General features: G+C 37.0%; 1 protein-coding gene across 8 annotated transcripts in view; it reads right to left on the reverse strand.

Moving 5' to 3' along the window:
* The window catches only part of CEP128 (centrosomal protein 128), a 133,214-nt gene that overhangs the window by 11,141 nt on the left and 94,658 nt on the right, over positions 1 to 27,415 (reverse strand). For 6 of the 8 annotated variants that reach the window (XM_055716223.1, XM_055716227.1, XM_055716224.1 and 3 more), the window contains 4 exons: positions 23,478 to 23,501; positions 9,182 to 9,259; positions 7,063 to 7,176; positions 3,337 to 3,445 (listed from right to left, as the gene is read on the reverse strand). In XM_055716223.1, coding sequence (XP_055572198.1) covers positions 3,337 to 3,445; positions 7,063 to 7,176; positions 9,182 to 9,259; positions 23,478 to 23,501 — 325 coding nt within the window. The remainder of the gene's footprint in view (positions 1 to 3,336; positions 3,446 to 7,062; positions 7,177 to 9,181; positions 9,260 to 23,477; positions 23,502 to 27,415) is intronic. The other 2 variants (XM_055716226.1, XM_055716225.1) reach the window with 1 other exon arrangement.

Raw genomic sequence — 27,415 nt, forward strand, 5'->3', positions numbered from 1 at the left:
CGGGACGCAATTCACACAGCTAATGCAGAGCATGTGTAACTCTAGGGACTTTTGTAATATAACATTTAAGAAAAATACAGTGGCCATGAAAAACAATTTCTGAGGATTATTCTTTAGATAGCAATTAGTAGTGACTTTTCATACCATGCATTTGGGTCTGATAATAATACAGACTGCAAACCATGTCTAATGAACCCTCCTTTGTATAAATTATTTTTTCAGTTAAACTTCTTCCTTTCTAAGAAAATGGGTATAGAAATAAAAGCTTGTTCCCACAGCAACTTTAAAATAGTTTGTTATGGAAAAGCTGTTACAATTGTAGAAATTATACCAGAAACATGAAGGCCAGACATAAAACAGAATGTTAATGTTCATTACTTTTCCTTTTAACGGCCTGCTGCATTGGTAATTTTTTACCGAATATGTGTATGGAAGCAGATTGTTGTTCCCGTATTTATTTTTTCATACTTTTTGTCCCTCTTTCTTCAACCAATTTTAAACTTAAATCCCAGGATCCGCCTTGACAGATAAATTATATCAAACTCATCCACTCTCCTCCCTGGTGCTTTCTATGAGTCCTAAGAGACCCACAGGGGGAAGGGAGCTTCTAGTACTACTTACTGACTACAACCTGTAAGGTTTCATGAATTTAAGAGGGATGCAGTGGGAAATGTTACTGTCACAAAGGCTTGCAAACTGCTCCAAAAGGTAACTGGGGGGTGGGGGGGGTGGGGGGGGTGGCGGGGGGGGAGGGGAGGGAAGTCCATTCTTCTGTTTCTGAAGAAGTAAGGAGATAAATTAATCACAGAAACTAGTTGATGACATTTATTGGTAGATTTATTAAAAGCTACAGAGGTTTGGGAGCAAAAGACCTCAAATTATACTTCACTGTCAAAGTCTCAAATTATAACTAATTAATATCATTACTGAAATTAAAAGTTCATGGCGTTTATGTGACTAACATGACTGAAGTAGCTGCTTGTATCATTTGCCAGTTACTGGCAATTACAAGAAAAGCTCCTTAACATTAATAGTTACCACTGCAGAATTGTCACTATCCTCAAGAGCTATAGACACACCTTCAAACTACACATTCGACTGGTGGAGACCAGGTGCAGCGCAAAGGTAAAACATTTACTCGCTCACCAAGGTCTGTGGAGTAATTCACATATCTTAGTGCTCTAAGCTACCACAGATATCCACAAAGGGCTGCACAAGATTTGATGGGAATTCCGGGAAACCTATGACTTCCCGGGATGACAGCTAGAAACATACTCTAGGACATCTGAAATGACATCAGGCATCTTCACCGGGGACCTGACTTGCTCTCATCCTTACTTACTAAGCATAAAGAACATATAATAGCATTAACTCTTCGGAGAAAAGAATCAGCAAAGTGAGAAATTAAGAATGCCACCTTCACTCTATCACAGTCAAATTAAATCAGGGATAGGAAAAATATTCTATGCCTGCTTCTCTTTTTAGCCTTTAGAAAATTTGACTAATAGATTTTTATAGAATACAAGTAAGAAACTAAAACTCGAAAGAGTTCAGTTCCTTTCCCTTAAAAACAAATAGGAAAAAGCGAAACACAATCACTGTCTTTATTTTTTTTTTTTTTACAAAAGCAAAAAAATACAAATCATTATTTTTAAAAATAGTTCTGTAGCATCTGGGCAAAACAACAAAACTGAAAACACTCTCAGCACCATTCTGGGATTTGGAAAATATGAAATATGAAGATCATGGAAAATATCTTCCTAAAAGTTTTAGGCAAGGAAAAAAAAAAAAAAAAAAAAAAAAAAGTCCTTCAGCCATGCCTGAACACAGTTTCAAAAGGAGTCTTCCTCAAATGCTGAAGATTCTGCAGCTATTTCATAACAATCAACACTGAATCACTAGAGTAGTCTTTCATTTATCACTTACTTATTTACCTCCAGAAAGCTTGGTGCTGATAAAAAACAGCTGAATTGGAGAATAAATACCCAGAACTGGTTCATCAGATTGATATTCAGATTGTATGGATCCTATTTCTCTGACAACTGTCTAAAATTGATTAAAACACACTGAAGTAACAATAAAAAGCAATATAAAGATACTGTAATATTTTAGAAGTATGCTGCACCCTTTACATTTCAGCAGGTTTTTGCAGCAGAATGCTGAGCTGTTGAGGCTGACAGGGCTGCTGGGGCCACCTATGCAACATGCCTGCGAGGTGCGCGGGATTCCCTTTCTGTGCCCCAACCAAGCTGAGCTGTACTTGGACTTGCAAGACTGACGGGGCTGAAGTTAGGGAAAATAACAACTCTGAGTCAGGGGAAACTGTTCCTGAAGTACAGAGGAGGTGGAGGCATTTCCACATATGCTTTATTCCCACTAGTGCTGTTCAGTATGGTCTGCAAAGAGATATTCATCACAACTCACAGATTCTGAAAGGAAAAGAAACCAATTATCTTTAACCTCTCAGATCAACTCAGGACTATTTACTGAGGAGTGGTAACGTACTGCAGCACTCACTGTGAGATGCAAAGGTTTGAACGTGCGCTGAAGCCTGAAATAGGACTTTCCATTACATAAAATGCAACTTACTGAATAGGTTCCGGGTACACAAACTGGTTATATTGAAGAGAAATGGAAGGTGATATCCTTTCTGATATCCATATGCTGATATGCTCAAAAAACCACCAAACCTTAAACCCTCCCCCCGCCCCCCCCCTTTTTTTTTTTTTTACACTCATGCAAACGTGTGCCTGTACCTGCTAAAGATCTAACACATCCTATCCTGTGCTGAGCATTCCTAGCTGCGTCAGAGATCCTGTGGCCTTGCATGACACCACGCGTATACACACTAGGGGACAGAAAGGATAGCTGAAAACAACTACTGAATACAAGCAGAATTACCGATTCAACTTTCAGTGTTAAATGGCTACACAAGCACGAGACTAAATGGTACAAATGAAAGATCTGGGAAAGAATCCTTGGCTGAGGATGTCTCTTGTGCCTGAAAAAGATGCACAGCTTACACAGGTATGACTCTTCATGCAGAGATTCAGAATCCAAGTGCACCCCTTTTTTTTGGGCATAGATTTGGATAGCAAACAGAATATATTGCATGCTCCAATTTAAAAACCCAAAAGTATCAGTGGGATGTAACAAAGTACTTCCTAGACAAAGGCATCCATCCACTATCTACAGCTAAAACACAGGAGGACTCAAGATGGTTCTAGCACTTTTTTGTCAAAAAGTAGAGTGTAGTAGTACTCTCTCAAGTAAAACAGCTTAAAAAGAGGAATATATATTACTTTTATTTTTTTTTTTCTGTGAAACAATACTTACAACCTGAATCTGAGAGCACTGAGCTGGACAAAAAGCTGGTTTGCGTTCGCCAACTAGAAGCAGGAGCAGCCATTTCTAAATCAGAAATTTCAGCATCCATTTTCATATCCTGTGGCAGCCAAATAAAATAATTTTTATCTGTTAATATCAAGCAGCTGTAAACTTTAACAAAAGCCATACAATAGGACACATACAGGTATGTGCTGTGAATTCACACGATTGATTCTTAGAACTCTCAATATTGTTAGGTTCAAATTAATTTGCTTCTGAATTTCCTGTCCATTTCATCACCACAAAATCTCTGCAATAAACTGCTTTGCCTTGAGAAAAGCGTTGAGAGCATTGCAAGTTTTTGTCACTACAAAAAACTGTAAAAAAATCTCCCTTTCCTACTGACATCACATTCAGAGTCCAGGACTAAGCCCAGCAGCAGGGCAGACATCAGTGAATGATGAATTCCTCATCAATGAATGGTCCACGTTAACTCACTGAAGTTCCACAAGTAATAATAAAAATTGAATCAATTTTCCCTGCCACTGAGGAAACTCAAACTTCATTGATTTCTCATATCAAAATACCTGAAGTTGCTTTCCCATTATTTTTTTTTTTTGTTAAACCGTTTAATAAAGCCTGAAGTACAGTGTTACTATTTATGGATAGACCCATACAGCATAGCTTTTTGGTGAGTAAAGTCATTTGATCTATAAGCTAAAAAAAGAAGATAATTTTGAAAAGGCCATTTAAACAAAAACCTCCCTAAATCTTTACCAGCACTGCAGCAAGTAGTCCCCAGTTGCAATACCCTCCAAAATAAGATTAAAAGCTTGGCTTGGTATCCAAATTACTCAGTTTCTTGAAATGAGAAGAGATAATAATGCACAAATGCATCAGTTCATAAAACACTCAATTTTGCTACTGAATTCTTATCATAAACAGCCTCAGGGAATTTTGTTAAAACATCTTGCAATTTATCTTTCACGCTGATACTAAGATTTGAAAACTAAACAGAAAACAAAATGAAATTCAACATTAATTTAGAGATACAATGGGCTTTTGTCCCATCACTGAAGAGGGATTTAGTCCTATTAAGACTAATGGGAATTATACATATTAATCCCCTTATGTGCTGATGAGACTTAATACCTAAAGTGTACACAGCACAATAACAGCTTTTAAAGAATAAAAGATGGTTTTGTTTTTTCATTCTGCTTTGAGAAATGCTATCTGTAGAACAGCACTTTTAAACAAGCAAGGTGTTCCTACCAGCATCTGCAATACAGGATGGCTCTCCTTCATAGCCATTGTACCCTGCAGAACGTGCCTTTTCTCACGTGCTTCATTTACAATTACATCCATGTGCTGGGATGACTAGATGGTCAGTTGTTCATGGCAGGGAAACTGTCCTAAAATATTTGCATCTATCCATCATAACATTTATCTTTAGTTTTACTCTAGCTTTTTTGCTTCAGTTGGTATTCCCTATTATTTATTCTTATAAGTTATATTTACCTTCTTCCCCCCCCTTCCCCAGCTTCTTCTTTATCTACTATCACTCAGCGCTTTCTTAGTTGAAAAATCACGATTGTTGTACTGGAAGGTATTCTGCCAGCCTCTGGCCTCCATTATGACTGGAAATCTTACATTTTAACACATACAAAACGGCAATTATGATTTTCCTGGGCTCCTAAGCAACAGGTATTTTGCAGCCATCTGACAAGACTACAGAGGAGTAGGAAGACTGAGTAGGGAAGAACGAAATCATAAGAAAGGATGGAAAATAACCGCTTTTAGGGGAACATTTAACTTCAGTTTCATTTTAGCTCCTTAAAATGAAGAGGCTGGGGCACAGGATTAGATAATGCCTGTCTGAGATAAATGTTGGCAAGCAAGCTGAAAGAAAGGTATTACGAGAAAGGCTAGAAAGAATATCATAACAGAGAAGAAAAATTAATTGCCTAAGTAGTTTTATCTAAAATAGTCAATGTAAAAATTTTACAAGAACCCCTTTTTTTAAAACACGTGTTTTCTTATCAACTACCAGATATCAGCAGAAGCACCACACTGCGTACAGAGCATGAATCAAAACTATCAGAAAGAACGAAACTTGGTGTCCTCAAGCCTACACTCTTCCACCGATCAGTTTTAGAGACTCCCAAATGACAAATAGTAAAATAAAAAAAAATTAAACAACGTATTTGACTTAGTTCCAAAGGCAGGTAAGAAAGGCGAGCATTAAAAAGGTTTTTTTAAACTAAGCTAGCCTGATAACCAAAATCAGATTAGAACCCGTCTGTTACTTGGGTTTGAACATTCTATTCTATTTGTAACAACCGTGACAGCAGACAGTACCATATGTCAAGCAAAAACCCAATTAGGCCTAACTAAATGGAAGCTGTTAAATGCTCTCTGTTGTCTAAAGAAAGAGGAAATATTGTTTTGGAATCAGCTTTATATTGGATTCTGAATATAGAGTTCAAATCCTGTGAGCTCAGTAAGTTCAGTCAGCTTAGTGCGATTTTCTATTCTACCGTCAGCTGATCACATTCCACTTGGCTTTTCAATGTTATCCAAGTTTCAACAGCTACTGAATTAGTAACTCTTGTGTGAAGGCAAGAGAAATTTAAGAACCGAAGATTACCATTAGGAATAGACTGAAAGTGAATCTACCCCATTTCTTCCTTTCAGTTCTTTCTTACCGAAGAGCAAGACGGCTTTTTCAAGTAGTTTAGTACCTTCTTCTTACAACAGCAACTTACTAAGATAAAATACTCTATTTATTTCACCTTTTCCACTTTTTAAAAGACCTACTGGCAAGTATGCCCTCATTTTACAGAAGAAAGACCACTATGGAGGAGGTGGGGAACACAAACAGCTGAAAGTTTTTTTAATACATGCTGTGTGATCCCAGATGTTGGGCTCAGCTGCTTAGAGCCACTGGGGAGACTGACTGCCAAAGAACCTCGACTGGGTTGTGATAAGAAGCAGAAATACCAGCACTATTCTTCAGCTCCGATCACTTATTTCAATGACGTCTATCGGAACCTGCAGCTCTGCCAAAGCAAGCTGCTATCGCACCAGCATGCGGTGGGAAGCCACAGGACCACAAACAAGCTTAATACGAAGAGAAAGGAAGCGTGATAACAGCTGGAAAGGTGAACTCATTACAGGCAATATTTCTAAACAAGAGCACTGGATTTGTGTTGCAGGGAGTTAGGAAATTATGCTCAGCCCCGCTATCAGTCCACTGAGTGACCTTTAGCAAATCGCTTCCCCTCTGCCTGGATTTCATTTATGCATGAGATAGCCATCATACAGTATCTTTTGTAAATAATGCAAAGATCAGCTACTGAAAAAATCACTATACCCAATCTACTAATTAATCATCCTCTTAACTGAGGAAACAGGTTTCTATATTTATCTTTTACATGAAAAGACAAGAGGGAATTGAACAAACCAATAAAACCGCTGCAGCCAGCAATTTGCCAGAGCAGTAATAAGACACTTTCCTGTGAAATTTTGAAGATTTTTGGAAAGTATCCATGGCACTTCACAATGAAGGCAAGATTTCTGTCATCGAATTTTACATCAGCCATGACAGCTACATAAAACAGAAACATTCATGTGTGATTTTAGTCTGTGTTTTCACTAGGAATTAACATACATCAAATAAGCTTACATTGCTAATAGAAAGCAATCAAGAAACAAAAGTGGAGTACACACACATACCTTGAATTGTTGGACTCTTTGTTTTGAATCTTCCAGCTGTTGCTGTAGAGAACTCACTATTTCTTTATACTTTGTATACCTTTCTTCAATCATCTCCCTTCGGCAATGGGCCTCCTAGAAATGCATCGAAAAATCTGAATTATTTTTTTAATATGAAAAGCAGTTAACAGATGTTGGCTGGCTATTGTAAACACAGGTATCACCAAGGAATTTCAATATAGCAAGAATGAATTAATTGCTAACTTTCAGAGGTTGAAATACAGTGGCCATATGAATGCACAATGTTCTGTAAAGAAAAGTAATGTTAAAACAAAAATAAGTTAAAACATGAACAGCCTCATCCTCAGCTGGTGAACAATCTGTTCTAGCTCATTCCAAAATTCAGTAATATCATATCTTCTAACAAATAAATTCTGTAATGGTGAAAAATTAATGACAATACTGTAGAAACAAGCACTTGACAAAAAGAAAAAATTGTTCTAAGGATATGGACGAAACAGTATTTTTAAATAGGAAAACATAACGCTTCTCACTGAACCAGCTAATGATTCACTTGAATGACTACAACTACCAGACAGCTTGTGAAGCATTATCAAAGATTTACCTCCTCTTTCCTTCTCCCTTCCTATGAAAACATTGAGGAAAGAACTTGTTAGCAGTGGAAAGCAATGAATGGCTTTGAAATACTTCATTCATGCATACCACTTGAGATTAAAGTATGCTATTGTACAAAAACCCCAAATGTATTATTTTCAGATAGAAGAATAAATGAAACTCCAAACTGACATCATTCTCACAGCTAAGGTATAAAACTCAGGTTTCCTGAATAATAAATTTATTATTAAACAATACACAGCTATTGGTAGGGACTCATCTTAAGAAGTCAGTCTTTTAACAACTAAGCATCAGAGAGGAGGGCAGAGTTCAAATTAAACTGAAGAATTCGGGTTCCAATCTCATGAATGCTGACTAAGTGATAATTACAGCAAACCAGAAGATGACAATGTCATTTCCTGGGAAGCAAGAGGGTGCAAGCATGAAGCAGATTGTAGAAACCCTGCATTCAAGCTTCTGCTTTGCCTAGCTGAGAACAGAATCTTTCCCTTCAGCAGTGCCGAACCATTGGAAGCAGAAGGCAAATGTTAACCTCTGTCAGAGCAAAAAGGTTTTTTGGGGATACCTAAAAGGTGAGGTTAAAACTATACATCCCAACAATGTTTATCTTAAAACAACCCAAACATTTCAATCAGCATCTGTTTTCCTCTGTTGATGATGACCACAGTAAAATAGGGTACAATTATTAACACAAGACCTCGTGCAAGAACACTTAGAATGAACAATCTTCCAAACAAGTATATTTTGAAATGTTCATGACTGCCTTAGGATGAAAAATTCTATATAGCAAATAAAGCTGCAAATCTTTATGCATTTATTGATCTGTAATTTAATACCGATTTAAAATTTATATGGTGCAATGAAGTCCCAAATTCTTTTTTGGTAAGCCACAAACGTCATGTAGGGAAAGTAAAAACAATACAGTGGTTTAGCCATTTAGCCGTGACGATCTAATTTCAGACATTACTCTTGATAGTACTCCACAACTACTGTCAGTATGTCCCACTCTGTCCAAAGAAACACACCTTGATTTGACAGTGATACTGGGAAAATAAGTGACAAGGACTAGCGTTATGTCAAAGCAACAACAACAAAAAGGCTGTAAAGTTCACCTATTTTCACTCATTACTTTAAATACTTAAATAACTAGCATAATTTGATTACAAGATTATCATTTTTTAACAAGTAATATCAGAATTCATCGCTCAATACAAATATTCTGAACCAGTCGTTAGGATATAATAAATTATATAACCCATTATATCCAGTTATCAATGTTTGCTTACATTATAGAGCACTTCAGTAGCGTTACTGATTAGGACTAATTTTATAACCTCAAAAAATCTGTATAAACAGGAAAATAAATTTCTGTATGGTTTTGTCTATATAATATGTACATCATTTAAAATACATTATTAACTGATTTATCTACCTATATGGAGAGGACATTAATTAACTAAAGCAGTTTAAAACTACTGAAAGAGTCAAATGAAAACTTTCTCACTCCAGTATCTTTCAAATCTTCTAACAGGCTCAGTTTCTCAGGAACAGACTCCAGATGGTCTAGAGCTACTCGAGTACTCTAAAGAACAGAACACAAGAAAAAACATAAAAAACTGATCAATTTTTTCAGCCATCTCAACCATTAAAAACCTATTACACCTATGGAAACAGGTTTACAGGTATGTATGCGCCTGTAAATTAAACAGGTCAACAGTAAACAGGCTGTTAAGGGAAAAGGACAAAATAAAACACACAGTACAGTTTCTTTCATTTGAATCTCCAAGAACAGTTACCAGTTTGTTGAGCAAAACAATACTTTTTTACACTTTTGGAGTTCATGTAGTCTTCAAAATGAAATTTTCTTTTATTGCACTTCAGGGAGTAAAGTATGTTTACCATAAATATGGATCTATACTCATGTTTATCTATTTGTACTTGAACACATAGTAGAGACATCCTTTTTTTTTCTAAATACAAATATGTGCAGTTAGCAGTCAGCTAAATATAGAAAAATCAAATTTCATATTTTTTGGTTTAGGCATACAGTAAGTACTGCTGCAAATGAGCTGCCATTCTAGTGAGAGTTGAGGTTGGATTCAATAACAAGATTTCACATCCACACCCGTGATACAAAAACACTGGTCTATAGCCAGATGCAAAGAACCAAAGAAAATGAAGATCATGTTTTGGGGTTTCTGCACAGGAGAAAGATGGTTGGTCACGCATAAAGAGTAAACATCAGCCAGATGCCTCTGGAGCTTCTCTCAAAGGCTGCCCCTTCTACTGTTTGCTGAAGAGCAAGCAGAAACCCCACTGTTTGTACGTTCTGACCAACCATTGGTACTTCCTCCACAATTCTATAAATCACGCTTCTTGGGATAAAGTTCTGTTACCCTGGTATGCAATCTACCAATACCAGATTTCATTAGCCATATTACTGCCCTGGCAATTTAAAGCAAAAATCCATAAAAGAAATAAAACTAATCAGTCCTGAAGTAAAATATCATTGTGCTGTAAATTCTGTGCAAACTGAATAAACATGCCCTTAACTAGAAAAGCTCTGTGTCTTTTCAGTCCCAGCGTACTTAGTTGTTCCTCACCTGGAAGAAGTTTCATACCTTTGATCATTCTTATGTCTTGTGTGGCCTCTCTAGTTCTATTCTAGTTCGATTTAGACCACCAATTTTAACACCATCAATTTAGAAGCAATGATCTCTGTCTTATCTGCTTCTTTCCTAACAGTTCCAAACATTCAGTTTTTAAAATCCTAAGAAATATAGTTTCCATAACAAATGAAGGTCTAGTTTCATAAACAATGAGACACACTTGCATCTCACAGGACTGAACTTGTAACCAATATTCAGTCCCAATAAACTAAATTAGGTAGTGGATGTGAGACTGGTTTTTCTGTTTCTGTAATTACATGTAAGCCAAAATATGTATGTAAAAGTATTTCTCTGATTTTTTGTAATTAGGAAAAATTTGTACTGGCAGTTAATATGCTGATGATATTAGGACCTATTTCTATAAAACAACCACCTGGTAAAATAATTTCTCCAGATGTTTGGATTCTTTTTCCTTCTGAGGCCAACGAGGTTCAAACAATACAACCCACCTTCCAGGAATAAACTTCTACCCTTAGACTGTGTGCTTAGCTAAGAAAGGGCTCTCATCCCACTGCTACATTCTGCAGTAGCAATGCAAGATGCAGTAGGAGAAAAATGTTCAGGAATTCCCAAATCTGGCCCTTCTTTCACGGGTAATTTCTACTCTTCACACAGCACAGAAGAGAACAAGAATACAAAGCAGTCAAAGGTGCTAGAACAGTAACACCACCATCAGGGCAGGTAAGGGGAAAGAATTTTACAAGAGGGTTGGATGAATTATTGCTTCAAGAACAATAGGAAGAGTGAGATGCCTACAAAACGGTGAAAGGATTGACCAGTAAGGAAGGATATTTTAGATTTCAAGAAGTACTGGAAGAACTGTCAAAAGGGAAACAGAGTAAAAACTAAGATTCTTCAGTCATTTAGTGAGAACAAGAAAACAGAAATGAGACAGGAAAAAAAGGTGGAGAAAACTTAGGTATGAATCCAAAAGAAAATAAGGCTTTTTTGCTTTTATTTTATACAAAACCACACTAATTTTTTAGATTTAAAAAAAAATGTACAGGACTTAGAGAAGATTAAATATAGGAAGTTATGCCTGAAAGATAGATAAATCACTTCCTGAACTGGGCAGCACTGAGAAGACTCAGTACGAAAAGGTCCTTAATTGCAATGTTGACCACTGACCATGGCAAATGCTGGAAAAAGCCTGGAAGGACAGAAAAGCGCATACTTGTGCTGACTTCCACTGAACAAGGCAAATCACTTGCAAAACTCAGTCAGAATTAATAAAAGGTTATTTCTTCTAACAAAGAAAACAGTACTTTCTTCTTTCGCACCTGCTGCATGAGAAAGGAAGGAGATTTCACGTTCCACTAGCTGTGTTTAGAGCAAAACTAATTTATTGTGTTATCTTCATAAGAATTCTTGTATTTTAATGTGTAATTTAATTTGCAATCACATTTTTTTTACTTGCAAAAATCCCCCAGGAAGATTTTTTATAAGGAGGAAAAAAAAAAAATATTACTTTTCCTGTAACTTATCTGGTTCTTTACCAGAAAGAATTACAGAACTTACAGTTACATATTAATAATGTGTAAAATGGGTTCTTCTTCATACTTTTAGGATGCAATTAGGCCGGAGGCCTAGATATTGCATTTAAAGTGTTTTTCACAGATTATAGGGTAGAAATGATTTTATAGCTATAATATACTTCTTTTTTTTTTTTTTTTAAATGCTACTATACATCTCTCCTTGGAAGCAAAATTGCCTAGAGGTATCTATCAATCTCTAATGTTTTCCTCTCATAAGTATCAGCCTTTTCACTTTTACCACAGTAAAGAGGTATTCATTCATATTTCATGCTTCATTTCCAATGGCCTTATGTTCATCAAAGCATTGATTTTCCACTCCATTAATTTATGGTGAGATGCAATGTTTGCTGCTGCTTTCAGAGTAGCCCCTGGTACTGGTCTGCACGTGTGTTTCTAAGGCTGGGAAAGAGAGACAACAGACCAAAGCAATCCAGTCTTAACTATATGTGAAACAAAATCCCAAATCCTAATGTTCGGCAGTCATCCTAGGATCACACAGATCTGGTGGACACATGCCCACAATGTTTCTTTTACTTTGAACACCAACAACTCCCCTATCCCTTCAGAAATAAAATCCTTTCTTCCAGGAAAGAACACCAAAATCAAAACACCCCTCAATCGCTCTTCTTGGTCCAGCAATAAATTAAACCATAAACATTTTAAGCTTATGGTATATATGACCTAACAGATATTGCTGAAGTATTTTACTTACAAACTGCAGAAAAACACACATTTGAGATGTCACACAGAGTTGAAATGAAATTGCCTGGGACACAGGACACATTTAATGGTGTGGCTCCCCAGCATCCTATAAAGCATATTCAATTTACAGCAAACTTTTTTCCCAACTACAAAGATTTTTGCTTCCCCCCTGCCCCGTTTTAATAAAAATGACCTGTGATCTGTTTTCAGCACAAAAGGAACTCAGGCCCCAAGTGTAAGCCCATGCCTTAAGCCATCCCATTTTTCAATTCTTTCTCTAAATTCTAATGCCAAGACCTCATGTCAACACTGTCTGTAAATGGAGTTAAGATGCTCATCATCTGTTCTCCCCAAGTATTTCCTACATATATATACACACACCCTCTCTATATACATATACATACACACCTCCTACATATAATATACTCTTCTTTTTGGTGTTTTTTTTGGGGGGTGGGGGGGTGGGGTGGCAATATCAGCTGTGCCTCAGTTTGCCCTCATTAGTCACATTATTAAATGTAATCTTGAAAGCAGACGACCAGCCTTTGGGCTATATGCATACTCAGCCCTTGGTTTTTTGGTTTCATCAAGAATCCAGTGGATAAAGGATGATACAGGTTACTTGAATTTCTGAAAGGTTTTTCTAGATTCCTAAATTTAAACTTAAATTCATACACAAAATGATGGGCTCTAAGTTAACCGTTACTGCTCAGGAAGTAGATCATGGGGTAATGATAGGTATTTCCAAGAGCTTGCTAACTCAAGTGCTCAACATCCACGAGAAAAGCAAAATAAACACTGGATATAATTTGGAAAGGAAAAAAAAAAAGCCAAACAGCATAATTATTCCTGAACATGAATCTACAGTGTGCTTACATCTTGAGTACTGAGTGCAGCTGTGGACCTCTATTTCAGAATAGGAACAAGGAAAGGTCAGAGAAGAGCAATAGGAACGATCAAAGCCATGGAGCACTGTTTCCATCTAAGAAATTATTAAATACAATGATTCAAAACACCAGGACTCTTCAGCCAGGAAGACAGATGCCTGAGGGGAAAAATGACCAATTTGCCTAAAACCAGAAGTCACAGAACGATAGAAAATTTTATATGGGTTTAAGCAGAAAACTGGGTGAGTTCATGAATGATAAAGACCATGGAAGGGTTCCAAATTCACAGAAACTACATCTAAATTTGGAAGTCTCTGAGCTTGGAATGGTTGGAATCAGAATGAATGAGTGGGAAACAATATATACATCAGTCCTGTTCATACACCCTTCCCCAAGCATTTCATTTTGGCCATTGTTGCAATGACTATAGCTGGGCTAGATTGACCTTTGGTCTTAACCCAGAACGGTTCCTTTTATATTCTAAAATTCTCCCAGTCTTCTGAGCAGTTTGTGAAGATCTGAATAAGATAACTCACATACTAACATTTTCAGGGACAGAAATGTGTGCCTTCTCATAAAGCCAATGAAAAGAATGGTACTGATGTGAAAATAAAAACAGAAAAATAAAAAAAAAAAACCAAGTTCATTAGAGGAAATTCAATAAAGAAGACTGCAACAAAAGAATATGTTGAAGAATGGGAGGGAAAGGTGATGAAAGAGCTTTTAGTTGGCCCACAGAATTAGTCTGGTAATTTAATGAAATGCACAGCAACCTTCTCAATGTGGATCAAATGCCATACTTGTATCATTAATGACTACACTCCATTATATTAAAAGAGGTGGATTTAGCTGCACAGATAAAATGCGAAAAAGGATGCTAGAAGCACCTGACATCGAGGGCAATTAAGTACTGTTAATTTCTTTCCCAGAAATTGGAAAGCTGTGTGCCATAATGCATACAAATAATCCTAAAGAGAGCAATCACATCTGCCTGCTCATTGTTTAACAGGGAACAGGAGGTACTGACACAGGGCACTGATGGTACCGATAAGAGGACGAAACCCCGACTGCACTGACTGGAGCAGTATTAATGGTATTTTACTTAACAGAAGTCTCTTCCATAGAGTGAGTGCTATTAACCTTTCTGTTTTTAAAATAAAGGTTATTTACTTTGAAAAGGGGTGTTTCTGTTTTCACAGAGCACGATAAAACAAATTACTCATTTTCCATGACTTCACACGAACACTTTGATGTTTAAACTGCCTGTGAGCAGTTAATCCTCCTATACTGATGTTTTCTTGGTGATAGACAGTTTCACGCTGTCTCAAGAGACAGATCCAAATCAAAATCAGACACACATTTTATTTTTAGTCTCAAAGCTGCAATGCTAAATGCAAATAAATCAAAGCAGGTTTGTATATAGTTCTCCTAAAGTTTGCCTTTATAGAGGATATACTGAAAACATATAAACCAGAAAACAAACTCCATTGACTTTCAAGTACAGTGCTTTTCTGAGGCAGGTGAAATCAAATGGCTATCTGTGTTACACAGATATTCTTGAAAATCGGAGCTGACTTAAGTACCAGTTAGCTAATCCCCAAAGAATAACCCTGAAAAGATTAAATGCAACTGTAATTTTAACTGACTGCAATGCATGTCAGCAGGCAGTTACTCACAATTCAGATGAAGGATGTAATGTTAAAGGTGACCTACCACGACTTCTGTTTTAAATGGCCTTAGCATGTAGAAACACTTAAACAGCAAGAATGGGATGCACCCAGCATGTCTAAAGGTATCCCCCTTGCTTTCCCTGTCAACATCTGTAAATCTAGGCATCGTCAGCTTCCGTCTCCAGCACTAGGCTCACAGAGCATACGCTCTTCATTTACACACGGTGTAGTTCTACTTCAGAGCCCTGAGGTTCTCTGCTGACTTTCACATGCCAGGCAAATTCCATGATAGCTGGGACATTCTGTGGCATACATCACATGTACGGAAGGAAAAGAAAACAAAATTATATTTTGGATCTTTAGGTTCCGTGTATACTGGTACTTCAATTAAACCTGTGTTTTGATGATTTCAGCATATCAAGAAATCAATTTACCCTTACAAAGACAGGAAACACATAGGAACTTACCAAGTTACACAACATGCAGGTCAATTGGCATTTTCTCCTATACTACCTTGTTTCAAAGTTTTAACCAGTACAATTTTTGGTTTTAAGCAAAACCTACACTTACACTAATGAAAACGAAAGACCTTTGTTAAGCATTGCAAACGTCAAACTAACTGAACTTTAACTTTAACAGACCCCAGCTGTTTTTGCGTGGGGCGGACCACACTTTCATTAAGAGAGCTTCATGGATGCTTCCTTCCCAGTTTGCAATGACATGGGCCATCTCTTCTCTCAGTCATGAGCACATAACATCCCTGTAGTGGTAACTACAGGAATTGTTTACATGGGAAAATATTAGGGAAATGTCTCATGAATTTTTAGTTGTTTGATGCATACTAGCAGCTGGAAATGTGGAGGAGGCAGTGCTGTCTTTTGGCAAGCCAGCTCTCCGTGAATCACCAGCTAGTAGTGCTCTGAATACTACTGGGGGTCCACAGGACCAGTTTTTGAAAATCTATTCTTCATCGTCTACTAAGCTTTGGATCAAAGACATCCAGACATAATTACAGGAAACTAAAAGAAATATAACACAAGAGGCAGAGTCTGTAAAGTAAAGCAATGTTAGTGGACACACATTCTTAAATTAAAGGTATAAAGACTTCCTTGTCATTATTCATGAATGACATCTTCAACTTTATGAAGCTTTGCAGGCTAAAAATCTTTACATATACTTTTTGCTAATGGTTGGTATGCTAGTAGTTCCTTGACCCTTCCAGAAAGCATTACAAAAATACAATTGATGCAGCCTTCATGGGAAAATGGAAATATCTTTCAGTTTTACAACTGACAAAAATAGAAATACAAAGAGAAGTGATTGAACCAAGGATTCACAGCAAACCAGCCTCAGAGTAGGAAAAAAATTTTCATAATTTGTCTTATAAATTTCCCCATTTTAATCAAAAGATGCACAACAATGACAGAAAAAAATCAATAGCATCAATAGGTGCAATTGATGCCTGTGTTCCTAAGGTTATAATTTGATCAAATATAAACCACTTAAATGTAAAATGAAGGACCTGGCAGGACATTAGGAACATTCTGGCCAATAGTCCACTGTCAAACAAATTTTTAACTTGTTTTGTGATATATAAAACAAAAAAGCATGCTTTATCACATATATCTATGTCTTATTTGTCAAGTTCTAAGCATCCTGTATTCTGCGGAAGAATTCATAGACACACATGCCACAGATGAAAGATGAGAATCCTACAGATGGAACACATAGGATCACTCCTTAAATATATTTACATACATATACATACTATGCTGAAAAAAATGAATGTGAAGACCGCTGTATATTACTACTCCTAGTCAAACTAAGAGAAATAACTTCAGATATATAAAGAACTAGTTTTTGTAATAAAGATTTATCCTGAGTTTTTAACTTTCTCTAATGGATAACTGAGAGGATTTTGGTTTATTAAAATCTGGAAAAAATGTTCAGTATTTGCAACATGTGGAACACATCTTCACATGTTGAAAGGAGCTTTCTACTTAGAGAACGTAAGGGCAGCCTTAGGAGGAGCGTTGCCAGCAGGTCAAGGGAGGTGATCCTTCTCCTCTAGTCAGCCGTGGTGAGACACATCTGGAGCGCTGGGTCCAGTTTTGGGTTCTCCACGATGAGACACATATACTAGAGACAGCCCAGCAAAGGGCAGCGAACATTCCTTAAGGGACTGGAGCATCTCTCCCATGAGGAAAGGCTGAGACAGGTGGGGATTGTTTAGCCAGGGGAAGAGAAGGCTCAGGGAGATCTCACCCACATGTACAAATATCTTAAGGGAGGGGTGTGAAGAGGAAGCGAGGCTCTTCTCAGCGGTGCCCAGTGCCAGGACAAGAGGCAATGCACAAACTAAAACACCGGAGGTTCCATCTGAACATAGGAAAAACCTTTTCACTGTGAGGGTGAACAAGCACTGGCACAGGCTGCCCAGGAAGGTTGTGGAATCTCTGACCTTGGAAATATCCAAAACCCACTTGGGCACAGTCCTGGGCAACTGGCCCTGGGCAACCCTGCTTGAGCCTGGGGGGGGGGGGGCTTCCAACCTCAACCACTTTGTGATTCTGTAATGTATTATATTACTGATATCACTGTTGGAGAAACTATAAAGTTATTAGACCAAGTTGTTAGACATGCACCGTTTTATGTATAAAACGGCCATCCTGACAGCCAAGCAACAAGCAGTTTAACACAATTTACAGAGTAACCTACATCTTGTAACCTGCCTCTTACAAGCAATTTAGCAATAAATTCTTAGGCCAATATTTTAAATATTCTTTAATAAATACACAGTGAGATATTATTGATTAAGCTTATCTGTAAATTTAGTATTCAAAGCCTCAACGCAATATATATATATTTGTAACAATATGTTACTACTTACATTAATTCAGTAATTCGTTTTTGCAAAATAGTGAAAAAAATTTTTAATAGAGAGTAATTTAAACATAATGCTATAAATCAGGGTTTGATGGAAGGGGAATTAGAGTGGCGACATTAGAAATATACATAGATATGTTTAGTTTGTGGACCTTGTGCAAGTACGCAGCCTTAAATGAAATCCATGAATCAGAACAGTTGTGCAGAATATTATAAAGCTATTTTAGCATTTTTGTTTCCCACTCTAAATCTCAGGATTAGCCAGAAAGTGAGAAATAAGCATGAATGGGAAAGAAACGCAATTATTACAGATCCATACTCTTAAGAGCTAAATAAATCCTTTCACAGCAAAAAAATACCATAATGTTGGTGGAAGAAAACTAGAGGTGGCTGTATTAGCAAAAAGCTAAAAGAACAAGTAAAGCACTAAACAGCTGGGGGCAGAGGATGGATAAGCGGCGGAGTGTATTCAGCAAGAGCCAGAGGTATGTGGGGGAGAAGGCAACATCAAGGAGGAAGGGAAGGCGAAGGTGAGCATCGGGAGAAAGGAAACAGCTGGCTGCAAGCACCAGGCAGCAGAAGTCGCTGGGTGGGAGTGAGCGAAGGAAGGACTCTGGGAACCTTGGGAAAGTTCTCCACCCCCAGCGAAGGGAAGGGACACACTGGCTCGCTGATGAAAGGAAAGGAAAGGGTGAGGCAGGCAGGACAGAGGATCTCAGGCTGCTGCTCCTCTCCCGGTCATTTTTATAAGATCAAAGAATGGCTGTGTTCTAGGAGCACCAGAAGGCCTTTGATGTAATGGTAGTTTTGGCAAGACACTACAGAAGCAAACCAAGGGGAGAAGAAAGCATTAACCCCTAGATTCAAGATTTCCTAAACATTCATACATACAAAGTATCACAAAGGGATCTCAAGAGCTACCAGCAAGATTTCCTTATTGATGGAAGGCACACCGAGCACCGCGGGCGAGCACCCTAGGATGTATGGTGTCAGGCAGTCGCGTAATCTTTCTGTGAAATGTGCTGGGCATTGCCACCCTTCCAATTCTTTTAAATTGGGTGATAAATCAGAAAAGCAATGCAAATTTGAGCCTGCTACCGGAGTAGAAGAATCTCATCGATTTTATATTGCTGAGTACGTGCAGACAGAAATTTGTTTGACTGGTATTCATAACCTTACTTTCATGAATATAAAATATGAGTTACAATAAAATACAGAAGTGTTCATAGTGAAAAGGAAATTCATATTAAATAACAATTTTGCAGAATACTTACAGCTTTACTGGAGTTAACCTAGATTTATGACATTGTAACAAAAAGTTGAATCATGTCCAGATAAGTCTGATCCAAGTATTCTAAGGAAGTGGTAACTTCACTCCTGGGTTCTCTACTGAAAGCAGCAAGCTGTCTCATTGATCAAAGGATGCAGAATGCATGCATTCACTGGAATAGCTTCAGGACATGGTTATTTCAAGTTAAATTTCCCAGTCTTTTATGTCAGACTAATACTACTAAGGCAGAGGAATCCAACTGGCAGCTTATGCTCACAAACACGATGTAGTTTACAGAAACCCACAAAAGTCACAGGCATGGCACAGCAGCAGCTTGCACCTACACAACGCACCCTGAGCTCTTCATGAGAACTAGATACACTTCCCTTTGCAGCTGCAGCTGAGAGTACGATACAGACTTTGTCCCAAGAAAACCATACAACTTTGTCGACAAATAACATAGAGCCAAATCATTTATGTAAGAATTAAGCCACACTCAAGAATACAATGAATCACCTAATTTAAAGATCAATCATATTCATTCTGGCAAAATATCAGACTACATAATTGATTACTATGTAATCAGGAAAATTACTTGTTAGCAGCTATGTAGTAATTAAATTCAATTTATTAAACAGCATTAAACCAAAAAGAGCCAAACAAAACACGTAATCTCTACGTACTCAAAACCTCAGATTTGCCTGTACTTGTTACTCCCCTGGCACTTCTCACAAGTTGAAGGATTATTCTAGAACACACTTTGGTTCTTCAGATCCTTTTATACCCACTAGTGAGTCTAAGTTTTCCTGTTCTTCCTTCTTACCTTCCAGCTTCTACTCCTGTCCTTTCAGGAGCAAGAAGTGGCGTACCTATCTACTGACTCATACTGCAGAACTGATCCAACTGAAGATGAGCCAAAAATTACAAAAGCTTCATGTGACAGGTACACTACTTGTTCTTGGGTTCCTTAAGGGAGTGACCAGACCAGGTGCCACGTCCTAAGGGAGGATGGTAACACAGCACTTTCCTTGGGAATCAAGCGAGTTGGGTAAGGAAAAAGAAGATCCAAGAAACTGTCGGGTATAGCAGACAGGATGAGTCATGGGCAGGAGATGGAGCTTCCAGCTCAGGCTGCTGGGAGGAGAAGGAGCTGGCAGTGCTCAGAGATGATGCAAGGGAACCCCCTAGTTTGTGCAACTCACAAAACCACTGAGATTAAGTTAGGCCTGGAAAGTTTATTCACCCAGAGCTCTGAAAAGAATCTGCTGGGTTCCTTTGCATTTCTTTCCCAATTTTTTTTCTTTTCTGAAGTTGCCAAGTTCATCATGTGGCTACTACAACAATTTTACTGGCAAGTGCAGGAAGCAGAAATGAGTAGATTGTAGAGAACGGGAGGAGAGTGGGCTGCCAAATATACCTCTCAAAATCCCTACATGTACACAGTTTTCAGGTCACTGCCTAAACCAGTTTGTTTAGGTTAAAATCTTAATCTAAAGGTTTTTAAAAAAATGCACTTATTCTTAGATGTATGTCTTTTCTGTTGCATAAAAAGGCGTGTGCAAGGTAGAAACAATTTGAAAAGTGGCTGCAAGAGGCTTCACACTTGTGGCAAATCTCAGAGTTCTGCACTGAACATCTATTCCTGTGCAGAGCAAGTTCCTCCCAGTATTAGGCAGGATAAGAATACCGTAGAGGAAAATGCAGATGAGATTCCTAATCCAGCCATCCTGTGGTCTCAGTTTAAAAACAGCTCTGGAGAGTTGATGCTTTCTTATGCAATTTTTACAGCCTCTGTGTGTGTGTGTTCCAGCTTTTCCCCTCTTGCCCCTTTTTGTATTTTAATTTAGTGAATCTCACAAACTGCCACCTTTCTGTCAAAACTCCCCTAAGAAAATGCTTTTTCCACACAACAAACTTTTTTTTTTCACTAAGTATTCTGTTTGAATTTAATATTTTATGTTTTTATTACATTTCCATCCTCTATAGCCTGAATCAAGTCACAAAATGTGTGACCGGTTGTACTTTTTTGATGTTGCACTCTGAGCACTCAAATAAGACATAAGAAAATTATACAAATATATGAGTAGCATAACTGTTACATACTCATTGTTATAAATGCTGCAGAAATATACAGCCATGTTGACATACACACTATAAATGTAAGGATTCTTAGGGATCCTTTAAATGGCAAGCCTCATTAATTCTTTTGCTTAAGGGCTTTTCTGTCATAGCTCATCCTGACACATTCAGACTGTGCATTACTCTGTGTATTTTCTTTTTAAGATCAGTGAAGGGGGGAAGGGAGGAGAGAGAGAGAGAGAACGTTATTATTTTCAGAACTGAAACAGAGATATAAAGGTCAGAATCACTAAAAGTATTCGCTGTCAAGTATCTAACATCCAACTTTTGAGTTTACTTAGTAATACACACAGCTGGAGCTCCCACTGAATACAGCTATTACTAAAACTCCGCATTTCTGAAAATCAGGCCTCAAAAGTCACAAAGTCAGATACCCAGAAAATGAGGAACACAAAGCGATTAACAGTCTGTGAATAATTTAAGTGACTTGCCTGATATCAGAGAGGAACTTTATGGCAAAAGTAAAACTAGTGCCTTGGGAGCATTCAACAGCCTCAGCGATGACCATACTTTTCTTGCCTGCAATCTCAGGGCTTAACATTACACCTTCTCCAACGGCAGCAATAACAAAAGCAGTGATTGATTTCAAGCTCTAGGATTTAGCACCACAGATTCATTCAGGTGTTACCTCTCAACTTGCATTAAGAAAGAAAATCATATTTTACTGATGAAGATGATCCGCTTCCTCTTCTATCTGAACAATAACTTACAAATCTTCTTTCTTCAAGTAGGAGACATTAAAAGTAGAAAAAGTGGAAAGGCTCCAGAAAAAATAGAGGCAAACATCGCCACAAAATATGGATTGAATTTGCATGATGTTGTGCTGTTTGCAAGCAATTACCCTCTGCCTGTGTCAAAACGACTCTGGGAGCAGAACGGACAGGGCATTTGCAGGGAGTTTAACTCATGGTTCGTGAGAAACAGAAGGCAGTGGATGCATGCCTGACTGGTTGTCATGTAAGCAAACCATGAATAAGAGATGTTCCTGAAGAGAACCAATGTCCTGGCAACACTTTACACCCACAGAGCACTCTGTGAAGTGCCAGGACACTGAATTTCAGCATTAGCTCCCTACTCCCACAGGGCAGGACTTCCAGCACTGCGCTCTGATTTACAAAGGGCCTTTTATGTGTGAATGCAAGCATTTTTTTAACATATTGAATGTATTTTAAATATATTTTTGAAATTGGAAGCTGTTTTCAGAGATGCACAGACAACCAGGAAGGATAAAATAATAATTTGCACAAGCACATTTAAAAAGCTTATATTTGCAGCCTTCGTACTGTCTCGGTACTGTTTTCTTTAGATGAAATTTTCTGGACTTCCAATAAAAAGAAACAATGGACCTGATACATATTACCATGTGATGTCTTACTGAACATTCCTACATAAGAGGAAAGAAGCATGGTACAGAAATGCTACGGCAAGCTCATACCCATCCCAGCTATTCCACCCGACAGGCTTACTAGCTTGGGACATCTGGATAATCCAGCTGCGTTCATGGCATGTATATGCACAAAGGCTTTTGTCCTTCCAAATTAATATCTCATTAAATTATAGCAATTAATCATCAAAATGGTATTCCTTCATGCTTTTATTTGCGGTGTTGACGTGGGCAGATTGTGTCTCTACATCCCAGCACAAATATGTAAAAAGCACACTTAACAGTCACTGAAATGATTAGACCTATTACACAAACCCCAACCATCAGAGGTGTTCGCAGTAGGAAAATAGCATCCTTTGTATGGCTCAAATCTACAACATTTCTCTTCCCAGGGATGGGATGAGGATTAAACTGTATAGAAAACCTGCCACATTACACTGTATTTCATTTAATTGGTGCTCAAATACTGTAGTAAAAACCTACACAGAAAGGTGCAGCGTAAAATTATAACATCTTCTCTTAGAAGTAAAATGACAGTTAAAACCCCATAACCGCAATCTTTCTTTTTAAAGTACATAAAAATAATATTTTCCATCATTTAGAACAATAATCAGCAATGTCATTGTGATTGGTTTGGAAATTAATTTAAGAAACTTACCACTTCTAAGGCCATAATACGTTCCTAAAAATAAAGTACAAGATCCCATTAGAAAGTAAATAATATAAATGCAACTGAAGTTGAACAATGATGAAAAGGATTAATTTTGGTTTTTTGCTGGTCAGATGCATGGTATTTTGCAAAAAAACTCACTGAATAGGAACTGCTGTACTTAATCAGACCTTTGACTCATTTATCATACTATCTTACTTAGAAATTTGTTCCAAAGAAAAGTCCCAGAAACAAGAAAAGAAAGAATTTGAAAAAAAATATTCCATGATATTTTTTTTTATTTGAATTGATTTTTTTCAAATAGTACCTTTAGATTTTCAGTATCATTGATTTTACTCTCATGTATCCCAAAGTTTGATTTCTTTTTTTTATCATCCGTGACTGTAATTCTAGCATGTTTTGGAGTTCATGTCATGTTAGCATCTGGTTTAGTTTTCTTTTAGGCATTTCCTTAGAAAACTAAAAAGTAAATTCCATATCATTATTCTGTTATCCAGAAATAGCTCTGAAGAATGTTTTATTAATAACAAGATGACGTTAGTCAAAGCCTAATGTCAGGCAAAAATAAAATGCAGATAAAATAAACTTGTGCAGTTTTAATCCAGCACAAAATCCAAAGCACCCAGAATTTATGTTTACTGTGTATACTTTAACATTCTGTTTCCATCTAGAGTATCTTCGAGGAAAATATTAAGCTAGTAAAAATCCAGATCATGTACTCTGGCACTAGGTCCTAACGAGTTATGATATTTTAAGTAATCTGCAAAAACACACATTCAACTGTTTAGGTGAGCCCACATTTAGAGTGTTGACCATTAAGACATTACAGGGACTCTTACCTTGCTCAAATATTATCTTTTTGAAAGTATGGGAGAGTATTTTTATTTTTTTCCTTTCTGTTTGATTAGGCTAAGAACCCTTACAGGTTTTCCTGTTCTATCCTTCCCTAACAGGTAAAAATGATTGCAGTAATCTGGATTTATTCCTGCAGCATCCAAAGACCATCAGACAAGTCTGAACTGACTTCACTATTTTGGTAGCAACAGGTACATTAAAAATTTCTTACACTAGAAAAGAGTTCTTGCCATTTGCAAGAATGTGAAAGTCTTTTTCAACTTTTTTTAAGACTAGGTGGAAATGAGTTACAGACACTTGTAGAATTATTACTTCTTAGAAAAACTTTAAAATAATGGTTATGTTTACTAACTGAATGAATGTACGTATTTGTGTAAAAAACAGTATTTACATATTGTGTACTTAAATATTTTTGTGAACCCATTGTCTTTTGTATTACTAGAGTGCTAACTTTTACTCATATAATTTGAAGAGGACACAGTTTAGCTGAGTGAAATACTTAAAGCCTATTCTCCCAAAGGTGTTTGGGGTACAAATGAGGTTAGTTTTCATCAGCTGCCTGCAATACTTGCAACTGACTAAAATTCTAAACCATAGGCAGAAGTGAGACAATATACTCTAAGAAAAATAACTGCATCAAGTGAGGCTGAAAAAAGATAAAGAAATAAAATAGTGGCTGGAAAAGACTGATTGATTCTGAAGACGTACAAAAAGCAAGCAGACCATTCAGGAAAGTATGCACAAGGAAATATCTAAAGGGAAAACAGGAATGTACACAAAATAAGTTGAACAGAAATCTAATACACTACCAAAATACAACTGTTGAAAGAAAAAAAGCTAACATTTTGCCTGTAGTGGATGCAACTAAACTGGTTGATGTTAGAACTGCATACACAGTGGTTCGAAACTCCCTGTGCATAAACCAATGATAAATAATAAAACAAATGTACAGAGAGGGGAAAAAAATGTACCCCTCTAATCACATTCAGTTATAGGACTCTGAATCAAAGTAGAGAGTTTTTCAAAAAATAAGACAAAATTTAAACTTGCAATTTTTAAAGTTTTTTTTTAAAAAAAAAAAACAACAAAATGGGGAATCATAGAATAGATTCATAGAATCATTTAGGTTGGAAAAGATCTTTAAGATCGTCAAGTCCAACTGTTAGATGATCATACTGTTAATGGTAGGAATCAAAAAACCCAGATATATGTCTCAGATTTCCTATAGACTTATTTCACGTATGTTTTAGTTTTTTATTAGTAAACCCAGGATAATATGAAGCTCTAGAATACTAAACTTTGACATGTCTGCAAAAAAAAAAAAAGTTTGCTTAGTACTCGTCACAATGCATGGTAGTTGGGGATTCCAACTACAGTGTTGCATAGGCAAAAGCTTTCTGACAAAAAAATGTTTGTGAAATTCAGTAAAGGTAGTGTATTAAATATTAAAGATTTTATTCTTTCTTGGAAGCAGGTCTGAGATACAAACTGAGTATTTCAGCACATTAGAACAAACTTATGGTAGAAAAAAAACCGTGAAAAACTCAAAAATATTTATTTTGAGATGCTCGGTCCTCCATAAAATTGCAGTGGCTGTTACACAACCTCTTGTTTATTTAAAGATTCTGCAACAAACCCCAAACTCATGACTATAAAAAATGGTGTGTACAGATCCCATAAATATGTGGCGATGGTGAACAGCAGTTCAGATATAAATTTCTTCAGTTAAAAATAAATACTTTGCAAACAAATGTCGTAGAGTGAATGTATTAGTAGGATGAATGGTAGAATAAGTGTTTTCAACATGACTCATTAAAATAAAGGCACATGATCTAGCAGCCAAATTCTAAAAACTGAATAAACTCTTACAATCTCAGCAGATAACTTTCTGAAGACCAGCATGTGACCAATTAGGAAATTTACCATGGATAATTTATACATTATCAATATATTTTCAAAATAAGATTCAGTATTTTAATATTTTTTAATTTACATTAGCATGCCACTAATTCCAAAGCAAATGAAAATGGCTTCTAAACGTTTTCCCAGAGAACATCCATACAGTTGAATATTGCAATTATCTATACATATTGTTTTCACGAATGCATTTTTTTGTACCATGGAACAGTTTTCACAAAAAAGAAAGATTAAAACCTTCTAATTAGAGCCTTTTTTCTTCCAACTAAGTAAGAAGTGAGGTTATATTCTTGAAGTGCCTATCAAAGGGAATGTAGAAAGTGATCTAGGCTCTTCACAAGCTAAAAATTGTATTATGATGAGTGCACGTGTTAACAGCAGAGAACAAGCATATGTTCTATGTCCTTATAAACAATATTTAGAACATATATGAACTCTCATATATAACCGCATAAACTCATATAAATTTAGGTATAACATAGAAACTTTAGTCAAAAGTATGCAAAAAGTTCAAAATGAAAAACAAGAATACAGTGATGTCACCCAAAGCGTCAGCCTCCTAGCTCTCAAAATACCCTGTCCTGTATCAACCAACCACGTATACTACATATAGTTTTCATCTTGACACATAATATAAGATGAGTCAGGCTCACATAAAAAGATGTGGCTATTAAGATTCTTACCCTCTACCTAATGAAGTATTATTTTATCTTCATCATGCCAGTTGCAGTCCAACATATTCCCTGACTAGAGGAAGACGTGAAAATTACTAGCCCAATATTTCCAGAAGTAATCGTCATAAAACATTTTTTGTCTGTCATTTGTGGTTTTCAACTGATGGCGTTGTAGAAGCACTAGTTGTACTTGATTCCAATGATTACTAACAAGAGGTGCTCTTTGTGGCCCCTCAAAAACCGAACAAACTACAAAGCATAAAAAACCATACACCCTTAGCACTGGGGAATGTTATTCTTACTTGCTTCAAAGACATGGCAAAGAAACTCTGGGATCCCCAGTCATCATTTCCCCACTAATCTCCAACAGATTTCCTCATGTGTCTGGCTTTTCTAAGACTACGGTCAGCATTCACGGCTCCAGTAACGAGTCCTACAGCCACGATAACCTGACTGCTTACAACTGTCTGTCCATCATCC

Source organism: Falco cherrug, chromosome 7 (assembly GCF_023634085.1).
Source record: "Falco cherrug isolate bFalChe1 chromosome 7, bFalChe1.pri, whole genome shotgun sequence".
Taxonomy (NCBI): Eukaryota; Metazoa; Chordata; class Aves; order Falconiformes; family Falconidae; genus Falco; species Falco cherrug.